This window comes from Penicillium expansum, assembly GCF_000769745.1.
Source record: "Penicillium expansum strain MD-8 chromosome Unknown contig254, whole genome shotgun sequence".
In the NCBI taxonomy this organism is placed as follows: domain Eukaryota; kingdom Fungi; phylum Ascomycota; class Eurotiomycetes; order Eurotiales; family Aspergillaceae; genus Penicillium; species Penicillium expansum.
The window spans coordinates 53981-71282 of record NW_015971250.1 but is presented as its reverse complement, the minus strand read 5'-3'; the positions used below and the strand labels follow the sequence as shown (position 1 = coordinate 71282).

The following is a 17302-nucleotide window of genomic DNA, read 5'->3' as shown; positions in this document are numbered from 1 at the left end:
GCCCTGGGAATAATCTAGCTTAGCCAGAGGCAGGGCCAATGGTTCTCAGAGTCACAGGGATATTCCTAAGAGCTGCATCTGCCGTTGCACTCCATAGCAAGATATACCATCCATCTAATCCTGTCGGTTGGGCGTAGAAGTTGATGTTGTCCTGGCTGCACATAACATATTTTCCATACAAAGTCCATACGTTGGTTTGTGGTGCCGACACACTGCTCGTGTTCACAGCAACTGTGTTATTGTTTGCCTGGCCGCTCAGGGTGGTAAATATAACTGGACAAGCCATTAAGCCAGTATCGCTCAATCCCAGTAGATTGGTGCTGGAGGTCACACCAGCTGTGGTGAATGCAGACTCAGTAGTGTTCGTAGTGGTTGTTGTATCGGGGTGAGCAACCCAGGTGTTTTGGTTGTCACCAAACGTCACTATAGCTAAATCAGATATCCATCATGAGGACTCGGAGTTCAAGGCCTACAAGAAACCGCGAACTTGGAGTCTGCGTTTGACAGTGCCAGATTACCGATCTGAGCTTGGCCTATTCGGTAAATATGATTAATGGTGATCCATTTAGGGCCGAGAGATGTTTACCGTCTGCATAGAAGATAGACAGCCCGTCGATATTGCTGCCATATGCATATAGGCTCCACGGACCATTGGCCTGTCGTTTCTCCATTGGATGCGCCGAACCAAGTACAAAGATCGCAATGACTACAGTGAAGACAGTCGAAATCATGGTTTGATAGATATGTCCTCATGTATCAAGAGTTAGACTCGTTTGAAATCGTCTCCTATATATCTATGCCCCGAGGGGAGCCCTATCATTTCCCCGAAAGCGCAGTGGGACAAACTCAGAGCGGGCTTGGTAAGCTGAGCTATTATGGCACCAGCGTGACAGAACCTTTGGCTTGGATATTTTAGGTATCCTTGCTCTTGTCATCGTGTGCTGCCTATCCTATATATCCCGAGACCACGCTCCTTGATTAAAAATCCCTTCCAAGGCTGACCTAGTTGAACAGACACTGCCCAGATGAATCGCATGGTCGTACCATACAATCTCACACATTGAGTCAGATCTATACCTATGGCCCGATATTGGCTTTCCATCATCCCTGGCCCCTTCGACTCTGAGTAATCACGAGCGTCATGCCCACGCGGCAAAGCCCCAGATTTCCCCTATGTCACTCAGCCTGACTCTTTCATAGCCAGGATGGATTGCTAGACATACGAGATCAGGGACCTACATCAGAAATCTAAAAAGAAAAAGTTCTGATCACGATAATGCATGACCCACGTGAATATGGTGCTACAGATTGGGGCGGCACACATGGGCTTAGATTAGATGGCTAGACACCATGGAAATCTTTTGGCCTTCACAATGATTGTCAGTGAAACAAATTGTCTCGCCATATTTGATCAATCTATTTGGGACAGGCACAAAGTCTACCTCATGTTGCAACCGGGCTGGAGGGCCTTGGCTCTCTCGTGGCTTGATGCATGCCTGGGTTATTGAGATATTCCCTTTCGAGCAATCTTTTTGGCACAAACACGAAGTCTTGCCCCATGCTGAAACTGAATTGGAGGGCCTTAGCTCCCTCTAGGCTATCATTTCTGCTTTTGTCTGTTGGTGATGACAGTATGCCAGCATTTCCTAGGAATGTACGAGGCAAAGTACGAGCTGGATTATCTTGAGGTCAGAAGAGCGTTCGTAAAAAATCAGCCCGAGTCTAAAAGAAAGGTATATAAACTCCTTCCATGACTAGTTGAATAAGTACCAATCATCGTTCTAGTAAGTAGAGACCAACAGTCTTCTTTTAACAGCTTGATATCGAGTCATCATGAAATTTTCATCCATTATCATCTTAGCCAATTTACTTGGTGCTGGCATTGCCTATACCAATTCCCCCTACAAACAATCGACAACGCTGCGACCAATTGCTACAAGATCTCGAGTTCACAATATTTACGAGCCTACCGGAACTCCATGTGCAGGAAATACCCCCAACGACAGATCTGTCTGGTGCAATTACAGCATCGACACAGACTACGAAGATGTTGTTCCAGACATGGGTGTTACGCGTGAATACTGGTTTGAGGTTAAAGAAGTCACTCTCTCTCCTGACGGATTCATGATTCCACGTCCAGCCATGACCATCAATGGCACCTTGCCAGGCCCGCCTCTTGTTGCAGACTGGGGCGACTGGGTGATTATCCACGTCACCAACCATTTGTATCAGGCAATGAATGGTTCGAGTATCCACTGGCATGGTATCCGTCAGAATTACACAAACCCAAATGATGGCGTTCCCTCGCTGACCCAATGTCCTATTGCCCCCGGCTCGAACATGACCTATAAATGGCGGGCTGGCCAGTATGGATCTTCGTGGTATCACTCTCATATTGGTCTGCAAGCGTGGGAAGGTGTATATGGAGCTATTATTATCAATGGACCGGCAACTGCAAATTATGATGTGGACCAGGGCGCATTGTTCCTGGGTGATTGGACGCATGAAACTGTGGACCAACTGCACCAAGATGTGCAACTACGCGGCCCTGTCAGAAAATTGTCAAATGGACTCATCAATGGGAAGAATGTCTATGGAAACGGTACAAATACTACCGGGTCTCCTTTCCACATGAAAGTGGAAAAAGGCAAATCCTACCGGTTACGACTCGTGAACCCATCTATCGACACGCATTGGAAGTTCACTATTGACAACCACACAATGACCGTTATTGCAATGGATCTTGTTCCTATAAAACCATTTGCTACGAACGTCATTAGTCTTGGAATGGGTTTGTTTCTTAGCCTCCATTGCTCTAAACATACAAATCCAGCTAATGCTCTATACCCAGGTCAACGATATGATGTCATCATCACAACCAACCAGGAGACCGTAGCTGAATCCTTCTGGATGAGAGCTATTCCAGCCGATAGATGCTCACAAAATGAAATGGCCGGCAACATTCGAGGCATCGTCTACTACGGCAACACACCCAAACAACCGCGCACGCAGCCATACCCCTTCACAAACGTATGTGAAGATGAACTTCTAATCAATCTAGTTCCGCACGTCCCCAAAAACGTCGATCCACCAGTTTCACCAGTGTGGGATAAGAACGTAACAGTCAGCAATACCAGGAACGCACAGAATTTCTTCCGCTGGCGGTTCAACTCTACGTCCATGAACGTGAGCTGGGAGAATCCGACCCTAATGCAAGTCTACCATAAAGACCTGGACTTCTCTAATTCAAGCGGCGTGATTGAGTTGCCCTTCAAGGATAAATGGGTATATCTCTTCATCCAGAACACCCTTGTCACTCATCCCATCCACCTTCACGGGCATGATTTCTCTATCCTGGCGCAAGGACAGCCTGGGCCTGGGAAGCCGCAATGGGATGGTTCTATCATTACGCAGAATCCCCCGCGTCGAGATACGGCTGTGCTGGCTGGGAGTGGGTGGCTGCTTATTGCTTTCAAAACGAATAACCCCGGCGCGTGGTTGATGCACTGTCATATTGGATGGCATGTTGACGAGGGTCTAGCGTTACAGTTTGTTGAGCGGCAAGATGAGATTCGGGATCTCGTTGATTATACCCCGTTTAATGAGAATTGTGCTGCGTGGGATAGATATATCAAGTCGCAGAATATTGTTCAAGAAGACTCGGGAGTCTGAGAATGTGGTATTTGTGTGCTAAATGATGCTGTGGATAGGATAAAGAAAGGATTGGTGGATTGGATATATTTAGATTGAGGTGGTGGTAAAGCCTTATTTTTATCTGTTTCCTTTGAGTATTTTTTCAATATATATGTTCGGTATCGATTCCTACCCCGGTATTCTGACTTCACTCTCAATATAATAATCTTAAGGTGGAAGGCTTGAGGTTTCCCGACTGGGTATCTGGCTGCTCTGTCGACGGCTTGGAGGGTCTTCGAAGCCAAATAAGTTTCTTTATCAGACAACTTTGTCCTGTTCGGGGACTTCAGCCTTGCGACTAAGGCACATGATCAGGTATATAAAAGCGCTTCCCCCACTCTCGAACTTTCCTTTCTATTTTCTCCCCATGTTCAACCGCTTGAAAGCTTTATTTTTCATCCTAACATGAAAAGGCTGATTCCACAGATGGCCGAAAGATATCTTCAGCAGCAGCCAAGCTTGGCACATTGTAGACTTTCGGGGCCATTCTCGCTGACGGCACTAGCTTCGGCAAGACGAAGCAGTGTCTCCTCGCAGCACTCATATATGCCTTGAACGGGTCGAGCAAGGAAAACAAGCCGATCTTGGGTAGGATCAATAGATTACTAATTTTTCCTTCTGTTAGCATGTTAGCAGGCACTTTGAGCCTTCAGTTCCGTTATTCATTTTTATTTTCCATTGATACACATATCCAACATGACCTTTGTTCTCTCTTTAGGGAAAAGGAGAGGAGGGGTGGACGGGTTGAAGATTTGTTAGAAAGCATTGCAATGAACTCCAGTTCTGATGATAACCAGCTTTTACGTAGGCTTTGAAACAGGCTGGTTGCTGTGCTCGATCCTCTGCGGGGTGTAGTTGGCTACTTTGATCTACTGCCGAGGTAGGTGATGGTTGGTCTCGCTGGCTAGCTAGGATGATAGCTGAAGGGGAAAAGAGAGGTAGGTCTATCAACCTATATGTATATAGCAAGCAGTATTGATATAGCTATAGGCGGGGAAGGGACGGACAAATCATGCTCCCTTCGATCTAGCAAAGCCAGGGTATTCATACCCTGGAAACCCATCACAAGCCGCTCAGTTTGCTAGGAAACAGTCGGTCCAACAAATATCACCCGGATTGAGAAACAGAGTTAGGTTAGGCATCCATATATGATTCAATCCAGCTTGAAATATCCCCTGCATAATCCGGTTGATGTAAATATGCCATTAGGATCCACACTTCTCTGGATTTCCCTCAATCTTTGCAAATTAGCCTCTCCATAGCCGACAAACGGCTCCTGGTGTTTGCTTGCGTAGTTAATATATAGCCAGGGGTGGTGCTTTCCGACTTTTTGTGCTGCAGAAATCGCTCTTTGGACCCATCTATCTGCGAACGCGTTGATGGCACTGTCATCGGCTTCGTCATTCCATCGTGGGTTAAACAAAACAACTAAAATCATTAGAAACTGAACCCTGTAAATATTGCTCTTGTCCTTTATCCCCTTGTGAATCCACCATGACTATCTTAATGGGTAATGCGATCAACGTACCTGAAAGTGGCCCATCAGCTTCTATTCGAGAGGCACTCCCTCCGTTTTGTTTGTTGGTGCGAAGAGCGGCCTCGTACAGAGGTTGAATTACAAGACTCGGGGCAAAGCCTGGGATGTTCTTGATTGATCTCGATTCTTCAACCAATATATCCTGCATCTCTCGGTCGAGATCTGCAGATGGATAGTAGGTCAACGTCGCATACAGATTTCTGATAATTATTAGCCTTGCTGTTACTCAGGTTCGAAAAAATCGTAAGTAGAGCATACCGGCCACCAGCAGGCGAGATTAGGTCGAGGGAGAAGCTGCTCGGCCAGTCTGTCCGAAGAGTACTTGATTCGAATGGAAGCGCGTTCAACTGTCTGAATGGCACTGGGTCGGATGTCTCCTGTGCGTATTCTTGGTTCATCGTAAGGCTGAACTCGCCTGCCATTGGGTCATAATCAAAGCTGTAGAAGAATGCCAGTGCGGTATCGTTCTTCCATGTAGTTGTCAACTGGTGGGCCTGCTCGAGGATCTCCTCCCTCTGATCCCCCGAGAAAGTTCTACCTCCTCCGTGAACTGGGCCTTGGGGAACAGCCGTCATTGTGAAATGCGTGACAATACCGAAATTATTCATACCTCCCCTAAGGGCAAAGTAAAGATCCGGGTGTGTTTGCTGATTGACGATTGCAACGGTAGCATTCGGCAAGACAAGCTTTCGGAGATCTGTCAGCGAACCCCTTATCCATGAGACTAGGAATCAAAAGTCAAATGCTGCATACCTCATATTCCAAAACGTTATCCATCGCCAATCCGTACGTGGCAGACAGTCTGGAAAACCCTCCTCCAAGAGTAAACCCACCCAGGCCTACATCGGCAACCCTTCCACCAACCGTACTAAGGTTATATCTCTCAAGACCCTCATACAAACTGTACAACACATGGCCACTGCCCAGTTTTGCGCTCGATCGGTCGGAGGAAACCTCGATAGATCTCATCCTCTGCATATCAATAGTGACACCACCAACAGAGATAGAATCATCGGCGTCCCGAGCATGGCCACCTCCTTTGACCGCAAAACGACATGATGTATCCAGGATGACACGAAGAATACTCGACACATCCTCAGTCGTTGTCGGCAGGACTCGACAAGCAGATTGGGATTCTTGTTGCTTCGCATCCCAGACAGTGAGGTTCACATTGCCTGGAAAGAATGCAAATGAGCCGGAATCACCGGCCAAGCGCGAACACTAATTGAAATTCAGAAGGGTAAAAGATACTGGAAGATATTCAACGTACTGCTTCCATACATCCTGACGAAGGGACGGCTTTTCCTTGCCGTATTTCGACCGCCGCAGCGGAGAAGACAGGCAATAGGAAGAAGAAGGCGTTAACAATTGTTTTCATTGCTTTCATTGCTTTATTTGTTGAGATTTTTGATGAAAGAGATCATGTTATGGAGTTTCAATCGTGGCAGCAGCTTCCCTCTATTTATTGACCAGCAATCTTCAGTCAATCACTTGCCCCTTGCCCCTTGCCCACAAATCTGAGCCGTCCTTGACAAAACGCAGGATGCTTACAATGGAGATTCCCACCCGGAGGAGTGATTTTACTAGAGATAAGGTTACATTTCCCCCGAGGATTTCCCTCTAACTCCGAGCCGTCTTCAGCAAGATGCAAGATGCTTACTATGGAGATGCCCACCCGGACGAGTGATTTTACTAGAGACAAGGCTACATTTTCCCTGAGGATTTCCCTCTAACTCCGAGCCGTCTTCTGCAAGATGCAAGATGCTTACTATGGAGCAACCCGGAAAAATAATGTTGCTGGAGGAGAGCTTGCGTATCAGACGTCTTTGTGGAGGCTATGGATGATCTTGGCAAAGTCCGCGACTATTTTGTTGCGTAGGAGAGTTTTTCATGGTAGCTTTCTAGTTAAGTCCAGTATTAGCGCTATCCACTTTGTAAAGATCATAGGTGAATATAGGGTTTTTGTTTACAAAAAGAGTCGGCGCCCCCGTGGGCTTTGCCCTTTACGTCATAAGAGTTTGATAGTTAATCGGATGGATTTACCTAACTAGTTAGCCCGAAACTATGTTGGGAACGTTATATGTCACAAAACTCTATTATCTTTCTAGATGTTTATGAAAGAAAGTATTGAAAAGCATAGCCCCTACGCATCTAGAACCCCTTTTTTGGGGCATCATTGATGCCTTGATATTTCTTGGACCTATCAAGTATGAAAATCACCACTTTTGGGGTAGTGCCAACCAAAAGCTGTATTTTCATAGTTAAGAACAGAAAACTAGTAAATGATATACAAAGCGGTGATGGACTTACGTCGTGTCAAAAGCTTCATTTTCATACTCAAGAGAATCGACTGACCATACCAGGCTGTCTTGCTTATTGATACCTATGTAATGACAGTTAGTTACCTAGTTAAATAACTACTGCAAGTGGTTCACGAGCTTCAGTCTAAATGAAATTAGTTACATACCCAACTTGAAGAATCAGGCCTCTGATCCCCGCCGCTTTGTATAGGCCCTTCTTGAACCAATTAATTTAAATGAGTATTGTGGATTCGAGTAGACCCACACAATATAAGCAGGATGCATATACCAAGGCCCCGATATTGGTTAGCGCCAAGACGAAAGATTTCAAGACCCACAGCTTTAGTATTTAAAAGGGCATTCCATTAGCTCCGTATAGCTTCGAAGTTAGTCAATATCTAGCTGTTCCTAAACCCGCATTGTCTTCACAATGCTCAGTCACTTTTTGATCTTTGTCTTTCTTTCCGTGTTTGCATTTGCCAGAAACACCCCCAACCGTTACAATCAACAAAATCATCGCAATCATCACGATCAGCTTTTGCGCGAAGTTTACCAATTTCCAAATGCTACTTGGGTTGAAAATATTGCCGTTCGACCAAATGGAAACTTGCTCGTCACTCTAGTGAATACACCCGAGGTCTGGGAAATTATACCTTCCGGGCCACTTGAACAATCTCGGGCACGCTTGGTCCACCACTTCAGCAACGCTCAGATGGCGACGGGGATCACCGAGCTCACACCCGATGTTTACGCAGTCATATCTTCCAACCACGTTTGGAAATTGGACCTAAGCAAGAAGGACGGGAAAGCCATTACGAAACTGATCAATTATATTCCAATCGGAAGCTTGAATGGTATGACACTCTTGAACAAAGCAGCAGGAATTGTCGCCATCGCCGACTGTCAACTTGGGCTTGTGTGGCGACTTGACACAACTTCGGGGGAATACTCTGTGATGCTGAAGGACCAGACCATGGAGGCAAATTACGATATTGGGCCATTACTTGGAATCAATGGGGTGAAGGTCCTCGGCGATTACGTTTACTATGTCAATACCCCCCAGCGGCTTTACTGCCGCGTCCGTGTCGACACGTTTACTGGTCAGGCGGTGGGCCCATATGAAATAATCAGCAAAGGAGTTATCGCAGATGATTTTGCGATCAGTGCACACGGTGTAGCATATCTTGCTGGGCTTACAGACAATGTGGTCGCCAGGGCCTTTCTCAATGGGACACAGGAAGTTATTGCCGGGAGCCTGAATTCAACTGCAGTTATGACGGCCACCTCAGCGGCACTGGGACGAAACAAATACGCGAATGTTCTTTATATCACGACTGGTGGGGAGACAACGGACGTGACCAGCTATACCGGAAGAGGAAAGATCATGGCACTTACTCTCGATCTGTGAGACTGATAAACAATTTTTTGATTATTCATATTGAATTCCAGTTGGTCTATTGCGTCATAGGTACGGATAATATAAGATCTTGGAAATAAAGTACTGAAGACAGACTCCCCTCAAGAGAAAATCTTTAAAGGTGCGGGGAACTATATAGCCCATATAACCCTAGGGACCTGTATAATTCATCCAGAATGAGGTCCGGATACAGGGTTAGGGCTATAATATACAGCATTGACTCTTTCCTTGTGCATTTGCCGTTTGTCTTGGGTTGATTGCACGCAACCAACGGGCTTGATAGATCCGGGGTGGGGGCAGGTAGAGAAGTTGACATTATAATTAACACAAGGCTTAGCATAAGGGAAATTTGGATCGAATAATTATATACGTACTTATAGACTAATTCTATATACAAGAATAGTCGGCCGCTTATGCGGCCTTGTGACGTCTTTGTAGTTGCTCTTTTTAGCTGGTCTTTTTTAAAGTCTTTTTAGATAGATTTGATCGAGGTAAAAAAAAGCTTACTTTGTGCAAGAGACTTTTCTATGTATAACCAGTGATAAAGTCAATATATGCAATACCCTATGTTTCCTTTGTTCATCAATTCTCTGGTGCACGCACCACACGTGGCTCCTGCTCCCGTTCTTAACCGTCGCTGGAATATTGTTAGCGCAGTTGGGTCGACATGGCTCAGTGTCATCAATCCGCTCCCCGGCTCGAAATGACATTCTAAATTTACGGAACTCATGCATAGATTTCACGGGGTCTTTGCTGTTCTAGAGCCCTATCGCGATGCTTGTCGGATTCAAGATGACATTTCCAATAGTGTTTCCCAGGGACTACTCGGTAACAGCGGGCCGAACGATGTCGACTAGTCGACGTCACTAAGAGAACCCCAAATTTGATTGGATCTACGTACCAACCTGAACGGCCGATAGATTAAGATTGGTTATAGTCAGGGAAGCAAACTATATCCAACATTGCTTGTCAACGTGTCATACCCCGCTCGATCTTCCTAGAGCTCACGAGTGAAGCAACAGTTGGACCGTACCTTGCACTGAGCTACTGTTGGGGTAATCAGAAGAACTTAAAGGCCCTGCTGCACACGAAAGATAGATATAGCGAGGTCTTTCCTGTAGATGTAATTCAAAGAGCTATGATAGGCCGGTAATATTCGAAATAAACAAAGGTTTGAGAAAATCAATCCATTCAATATAACTAGCTGTCGTCCTCCCAGTCTTTCATTTCGAAGGACGTCATATGCTTTAGAGGACGTGAGAGCTTCAGCCAAAGTTCGTTATCCGGATCATCATCTTCAATATACAAGTAGCCAGTATCCGCGCTATCGTTATAGATTCCGCTAGATTCGTCTTCAATCTTCTGCGCGGTTTCAAATGACAGCCACATGTATCTCTCTACAACCCCCGGGTCAGCCGGCTGACCGCCATAGATACCAGGAGAGCCCCATTCGTCTCTGGGATGCTGTCCCCAAGGAACAACCATGTCAGAAAATTGGATAGAAGAATGGAATCTCTGGGCTCCAAATCAGGCTGTAAACTTGCTTCCACGGTGGTATCGTAAGGACCAAACTCTGAGATTTCCCTGCTTCCAATGGAACGTTCCCTGACAAATTCCTCTAGATATTTGAGGTAGAATGGGTTTCTGCTCTGTTTAGCAGCCTCGAAGAAGGACTCGCGTGGAGGGGGCTTCAACGACCTGAAAAGCGATTTATAGTCACAAAGTATGGCGGTGATCGCAATTTGGTGTCTCATAGACGGACACTTACTGGCCAGCTCACGCAAAGTATTCTCATGAGGCCTTACCGGCCACCAGATAAGCCAAGGGAGGCAGTCAGAGTCATCGTCAAGGTCAGAGATATCATTGTTCATGATCTTACGAGCATTTATCGCAGTGCGAATCTCGCGACACTCGCGCTCATTGCCTTCGCTGAGCAATTTGCCTGGGAGAATGATTCGCCCCGGGTTGGTTTCCAGCTGATAGGCCCACCATCGGGCAAAACTTGTATGATGATAAATCCCACGAAGAATACAATTGTATTCAGTTTCTGTTCTGAGCCTCCGTGGGTGCATCAATCGAGCGTATCTATCCACATTACCCTCCCATGCAGCCATTTGCGTTGGAAGGCGTTTGTCAAGAACTGGAAGATCAGGCGGAAGAGGCATCCACAAATGCTCAGAGTCTCCCGGGCCGAGTTTCGCACCTAGGCCGAGTTTCGCACCTGGGCCGAGTTTCGCACCTGGGCCGAGTTTCGCACCTGGGCCGAGTTTCGTACCTGGGCCGAGTATCGCATCTCGATCTACTTTGCTGGTTTTTTCTTTCAGCCCAATAAATCCATCTTCCTCAATGTCAATATCATCTGCAGTTGTATCTGGCAAGTTCTTCGGAGGAAGAACACACCGGCCCAAAGCCTGTCGGGGCTTTATATTACCATTCAGAAACGCGGGTGTCTGTGGGCTTTCAAGATTAACCGATCGAGTAAAATCATCCATAACAGCCCATCTTTGAGGGGCTGACATAATGATTTTGTAGATATCGGCGTCTTCGGAAGTATTGCGGGCTTCTTCAGCAATAGATACGTCTGGCAGAAGATCCAATTCTTTGTAAAGATCCGTATACCAAGCAGCAGCACATGCGCGGCCGACTTGATAGCGCATCGATGGATATCGACAGGCAAGCTCGCGGTAGGTTTCTTCCAATGCAGGTTCTGGATACCAAATGCAGTATGGCTCAGTGGCAGGATCTTTCATATCAGGGATGACGTTACTCATTATCAGGCGAGCATTGCGGGTGCGAGAAAACTGATGAGCCTGGCTATCGTCGCCGGAGCATAGTTCAATGATTGCCGGGCTTGTTGCAAATTGGATTGAATCACGGATCCCGCGAATGGCTGCTCTACGGTGCCAAAAAGAGGTCAGATCGGACGGGGCTTTTTCTCCCTTTATTGCCGCGATGCATTGATCGAGGTCGTATTCAGCGGGTTGTTTCTTCCCCGTGTGGACCGGTAGGTCCGTGGGGGAAATGACAGAGCTTTCCCCTGCAACCTGGGTACTTGCCATGAAGATAAATAGCGCTGGGGCGTGAGGCTGATAATTGTCGGAAGGGGGATTAGCGCTTATTAGAATCACAACTTTATCACGTAATATATTTAGGCGGCTCACTGAGTCTAAGCCCGGACCAAAATTTACTCCGTAAGCCTAACTCTGAGCGCCCTCGTAAACTCGACGGCAGCTAAGATAGGAAATCCCTACCCAGCAGAGGAAATAAGTTACGTACAGTGACATAGGTACTATCAGAAATGGAACAACCGGCCTTTATCTTCTTGAATACAACAGGCGCGTCTAGTCTCTCTCCGCCGGCTGCAAAGCGAATGAGGGCGCATATCACGAAAACCAACTTCGCCAAACGCCGTCAACATGCCCCGTCAACTGGATCAGAACCAAGAGAACAGAGAAAGGATCAGTCGCGGCCGTTGAAAGAGAGCGAAAAACCTAAAAGCAAGCAGATCACCACATTATTGCCGCCTAAATCCACTAGCCCCGATTCAGCTCGTGATGCAACAGCTTGTAAGCATCGATTATCAAGAGCTATAAAACATTAGCTTATGATCAACAGTTCAGAAGCTTCAAGAACTAGTCTTCCTAGAAGGCAGGCACTCTCCGGGCAGCCCAAGCGAAGCAGCATGGTTTAATCTTATTGCCTCGGACCCAGTCCTAATTGAAGCGTCACTGGCTGTAGCGGTACGACACTGGTCGCCCGATAACGCATGGCAATTGAAAGCATATCGGCATTCATATGCAGCAGTTCATTCCATCAAGCAGCGAATCATGTCGACGGGGGCTCGGACGGACGGTGTTCTCGGGGCGGTTACCACATTGGCATTCGGGGCGACACTAGAACAGGATGATGTGGCGTGGAATGTTCATGTCTTTGGTCTCGCGCATATGCTCAAAGACAGGAAATCTCGCACGATGACTCCGCCGCCATCATGGATAACCGATCTGATTGTCCAGTCGGTCGCATACACCCTTAGTTTTTGGGATGAAACCAACGGTTGATCATTTTCTATAGGGATTCCGTCAACGCCATCTTCAAATTTCCAAGACTATATCACGAGCGCATTCTCGAGGTCTTGATTGATTACAATGATCAGAGAATCCTCGGAATAAAAGGACTCTGTGACAGTGTGATCCAGCTACAGAAAATGATCGAGTCCCATCATCAACACCAATTTGATCCGACTCTAGTGGCACGAGAGATTGAGGAGCCACTGGCCCAGCTGCATTACAAAGTACGCGCTCTCCGAGCTATTGACGATCTATATGTCCAGGCCACTGCGCGAGCGATCGAACTAGTGCTCTATCTCCTCTGGCCATCGCGGTCGGGAGCTTACTTGACCCTTCTTGCGGGGGAATTGAAAGAAGCTATATGTCGATTTCCAATCAAAGGGTGCTCCTATATGAATTTGACTTCCTTTCCGCTGATGATTGGGGCCATTGCTGCCGACAAGGACTCGGTCCCTCGGGCATGGTTTGTTGACCGGCTGGCCCGGGAAGTGCGAGCGATGCAGTTGCGTGGTTGGAATAGACCACTCAGCCTCCTGCAAAACAAGTATAACAATAATAATTCCAGTCTTATGGGGCGATTTCAAGCTCTCTGGCATGAATTACATTACGTCGCTAACGAGCTTGAGGATTAAACGAAGAATCGATTTCAAAGCAGACCATACCTTTGTCCTCGTTTACTTTTGATAAAATCATACAATCATGAGTATTTGGTCTCTACGAGCTTATGCTGCGCTGTCGGCAAATGGACCGAATGCCCCCGCAACCAATCACCCTAAAGCGCCACTCAAATCTGATTTTCCCAATTAGGAAAATCAGATTGCAATTAGGAAAATCAGATCGGAAGTTGTTTGAAATCAAAAATGAGCCTTCTCCTTCTTTCAAAGATACTTAAATGATGTTCTTTATCCTCTCAGAGTTCAATATCCTCTTCTATCACCACTACAATCCCCTCCATTTCCCCAAGACCACCACGACGAGTTGAAACATGGCCAGACAATGGGTTCTAACAGGCCAAGAAGGCTTCGAGACCTCCCTCGAGTACCAGCAAGACGTTAGGATTCCATCAGCTCATGAATTGGGTCCCCACGAAGTTCTTGTTCGCATACATGCAGCGAGTTTAAACTATCGCGAACTAGTCATCGCCGGTCCTATGGTATGTGCTTAGACCGCAAAATACCGTGGTTATACATAACCTAACATTTATTAAGGGTATCAATGGACCGATCACACCACCAGTGATTCCAGGCTGTGACGGTGCCGGCATAGTCGAAGCCGTGGGATCATCCGTCCATGAATTCCGTCTAGGCGATCGAGTCATCACACAAGCCTCGTATAAATGTGCTGAAGCTCGCGGAGACGATGCACTCGCAGGCATCGCCGATGTTGCAGCCTGCCTCGGTCAAGGATCTGACGGCACGCTTCGATCCCATGGTGTTTTCTCCGAAGCTGGTCTTGTCCACGCGCCCAAGTCTCTCGACTTTCTTCCTGCGTCTACCTTGACTTGCACTTGGACTACTGCTTGGAATGCTCTGTTCGGTCTAAAAGGCCGGGAAGCAGGGCCGGGCTCGTGGGTGCTTGTTCAAGGCACCGGCGGGGTTAGCATTGCAGCTCTGCAGCTCGCTGTCGCAGTGGGCGCGACTGTGATTGCGACTACGTCGTCTGAGGAGAAAGCGGCTCGTCTGAAGACGCTGGGTGCGACGCATGTTATCAATTACCTGACCAATCCGAAGAGCTGGGGTGAGGAAGCCCGTCGCTTAACTCCTAGTGAGAGAGGCGTGGATTTTGTAATTGATGTTGGCGGTAATGAGACACTCCCTCAGTCTCTGGCGGCGGTGCGGACGGATGGGATTGTTCTGGTCATTGGTCAAGTTGGAGACTCCAGTGTCGACGCTGTGCCCATGTTCGCCGCTCTGCTGCATACGTGCATTGTTCGTGGTATTCTGGCTGCTAGTCGCAACCAATTCCGGGAGTTGGTTCGCTTCATTGATGAGCACAATATTGTGCCGGCTGTCGATGATGTGGTGTTCGAGTTGGCTGAGACAAAGAGTGCATACAGGCGCCTCAAGGAAAGGAAACACTTTGCTAAGGTTTTGATCAAGATTGATTGATCTAATCTAAATCAAGCTATGTCAATTCGTGCGTTACAGGCTAGAGAAATCAGAAGAAGTCATACATTCAATTTATGTCTTAAAACATGGATAAAGGAAAAAACTAAAAAACATAATGATATCATTTGTGTAGGCTGCTTTATATTAACTATTCAATCTTGTTAATTACCCTTTGGAGAATCACCCCCACTTTAATTCAACACATCCAATCCCATGACTTATAGGCAAATATTCGAGATTAAATAGGGTTGTAGACCCTATTTAATATGTGTCAAGTACTCAAAAACAAGGGGTGTTCTAGAACATGCAAGGCCCCACGGGGTGTCCCAAGTGGATTCGATAAATTACGTAGACGCGTACGTACGTGCACAGGTAACCCTAGAAAGCACAATCTAGTGAATTGCACTGTTCTAAAGTCAAGACATCGCTATCCTAACATATAGATACCATCTCACATGTTTATCTTTCTTCAACGTAGGATAGTCCATCATCGAGATCAACAGACCTCAATTCTAAACTTGATTCCAACATGACAATGGAGAATAGCACCTCATCCGTAAGGAGCATAAGAAACAGACGCGGGACAACCACCCGCTAGAGTAAAAAAACAAGATAAACCCAAAATCACAAAAAGAAAAAACATACCAAGAAGAGAAAGGGCGTGCGACACAAAACAAAAGGAGGCCATCAAGACATCACGTTAAAGGAACCAAAAAAAATACACACACATCGAGGTTGGATCCGAAGGGTATCAAGGGGGAAGGGAAACAGGTTTTGCGACAGAAAAATGGCAAGAAACTCGGACAAAAAAAAAGAACAAATAGACATCATGCATACGGACCAAAGATCACAGAAGGATCAAATAGTTCGAGGGCGCAATGCCAGTATCTCCATTTTGCTTCCGAGCCTGCCACCATCGGCCGCTCACATCGGATACTTCCAAGATCTCGTGCTTGGCGAAGCTGATTTCATTGGCATCTTCCGGGTTGGCGTCGTATGAGTAGATAGCCTTGGCCCGGTAGGGGTAGTCTGTTGGCTGGGGCACTTCGCCCACTTCTTGCTCGCCGTTACCGGGAGTCGTGGGGTTGGGAGTACCAAAGCGAGGCGCGGAGGATGATCGTTCGGCGCCGGGCGCGCCACCGGGGTATCCAGAGACGGGGGAAGAGGTCTCGAAGCCGCCTAGTTGGGCGGAGGTGTACATTTGTGGGGTGTTGTTGGTCGCCATGGTATCTGGACGGGCGCCGAATGCGCTGGACATGGGTCGGCTGCCACGGTACGAGGGCTCGGCGGGCTGTTCCTTGTTCAGGGCGAAGGAGTCGATGAAGCCGCGGTGGGTGGCCTGGGGCGTGGAGCCGAAGTAGAAGATCCAGATAATAATGATCATGGAAAGTAGGATAAAGCCTGCGCCGGCGGCTTGCATGGAGGCTTGCTTTCCGTAGATCAGATTGTTTGCGCTCGTGGATGCTAGGACGAGGCCACATGCAAGGTAACCGACGATCTGGAGATACTGTCAGTACTGAAGCCTTGTAATATTTTCGCATTGAAGAAATCATACTGCGACGCCATAAACGTGGCCCGTGTCAGTGCCAAAGGTCGTAATGAGGCCCACAATGACACAAAACATATATGAGATGGCCCACCAGGAGTAATTGGGATATTCGGTTTGCATATCGGCAATGATAGATGAGATGAAAGCAATGAGCCATGCCAGCTAGAAATTGTACGTTAGTCAATGTCGAGTCACGTAGGAGAAAGTCGAACGCACAACTGAAATCGAGACGGTCATGAGCGCGAACGGATCGCCTAGAATGTTGCTAGGCCTGAATTTGGCCATTTTGCTGGATTTGGTAGGTTGGGCTGTTGAATGGAATTATGAAATGGTCGAAGAAAAAGAGGGAAATGCGTTGAGCGATGTAGTTGTATATAAGAGTTGTTGATTGTTGATTGTTGGGTCCTGAACGAGGCGGACGGGAAGGAGTGACTGTGGTTAGATTAGTATGGGAACGACAGGCGTGCATGAAATGTGCCAATGAAATATAATAGCGACTATAAAGAAAGCGCAATATTGTAGGAAGATGTAGGATTAAAGTACCTTGCTAAAACCGAAGTGGGTTCAGAGACAGTCCGTGGGGGTGAAGAGGTTGGGGATTCAAAAGAAAGTAGGGTCCCCTTACAGAGAG

At 47.0% G+C, this 17302-nt stretch overlaps 7 protein-coding genes across 7 annotated transcripts; 3 read left to right on the top strand and 4 right to left on the bottom strand.

Moving 5' to 3' along the window:
* Window positions 1-19: 19 nt before the first annotated feature.
* Window positions 20-671, bottom strand: PEX2_072800 (uncharacterized protein; the record flags this gene model as incomplete). Its single annotated transcript, XM_016744550.1, has 3 exons — window positions 20-423; window positions 474-533; window positions 587-671. 3 exons carry the CDS (start codon window positions 669-671, stop codon window positions 20-22), a joined length of 549 nt encoding a protein of 182 aa, XP_016600521.1.
* A 1162-nt stretch (window positions 672-1833) lies between these two features.
* Window positions 1834-3672, top strand: PEX2_072790 (Multicopper oxidase, type 3; the record flags this gene model as incomplete). Its single annotated transcript, XM_016744549.1, has 2 exons — window positions 1834-2791; window positions 2852-3672. 2 exons carry the CDS (start codon window positions 1834-1836, stop codon window positions 3670-3672), a joined length of 1779 nt encoding a protein of 592 aa, XP_016600520.1.
* A 1174-nt stretch (window positions 3673-4846) lies between these two features.
* PEX2_072780 (FAD-binding oxidoreductase) lies at window positions 4847-6617 on the bottom strand (the record flags this gene model as incomplete). Its single annotated transcript, XM_016744548.1, has 5 exons — window positions 4847-5121; window positions 5222-5430; window positions 5489-5916; window positions 5984-6451; window positions 6501-6617. The coding sequence occupies 5 exons, from the start codon at window positions 6615-6617 to the stop codon at window positions 4847-4849; spliced, it is 1497 nt and encodes a 498-aa protein (XP_016600519.1).
* Window positions 6618-7960: 1343 nt separating this feature from the next.
* Window positions 7961-8938, top strand: PEX2_072770 (uncharacterized protein; the record flags this gene model as incomplete). Its single annotated transcript, XM_016744547.1, has 1 exon — window positions 7961-8938. The coding sequence occupies one exon, from the start codon at window positions 7961-7963 to the stop codon at window positions 8936-8938; it is 978 nt and encodes a 325-aa protein (XP_016600518.1).
* A 1209-nt stretch (window positions 8939-10147) lies between these two features.
* Window positions 10148-12006, bottom strand: PEX2_072760 (uncharacterized protein; the record flags this gene model as incomplete). The annotated part of the gene is made up of 2 exons (XM_016744546.1): window positions 10148-10309; window positions 10372-12006. 2 exons carry the CDS (start codon window positions 12004-12006, stop codon window positions 10148-10150), a joined length of 1797 nt encoding a protein of 598 aa, XP_016600517.1.
* A 239-nt stretch (window positions 12007-12245) lies between these two features.
* Window positions 12246-15122, top strand: PEX2_072750 (Polyketide synthase, enoylreductase; the record flags this gene model as incomplete). Its single annotated transcript, XM_016744545.1, has 5 exons — window positions 12246-12513; window positions 12563-12959; window positions 13019-13524; window positions 14025-14167; window positions 14223-15122. The coding sequence occupies 5 exons, from the start codon at window positions 12246-12248 to the stop codon at window positions 15120-15122; spliced, it is 2214 nt and encodes a 737-aa protein (XP_016600516.1).
* Window positions 15123-15969: 847 nt separating this feature from the next.
* On the bottom strand, window positions 15970-16956 carry sho1 (osmosensor SHO1; the record flags this gene model as incomplete). Its single annotated transcript, XM_016744544.1, has 3 exons — window positions 15970-16620; window positions 16678-16833; window positions 16888-16956. 3 exons carry the CDS (start codon window positions 16954-16956, stop codon window positions 15970-15972), a joined length of 876 nt encoding a protein of 291 aa, XP_016600515.1.
* Between the last annotated feature and the right edge of the window lie 346 nt (window positions 16957-17302).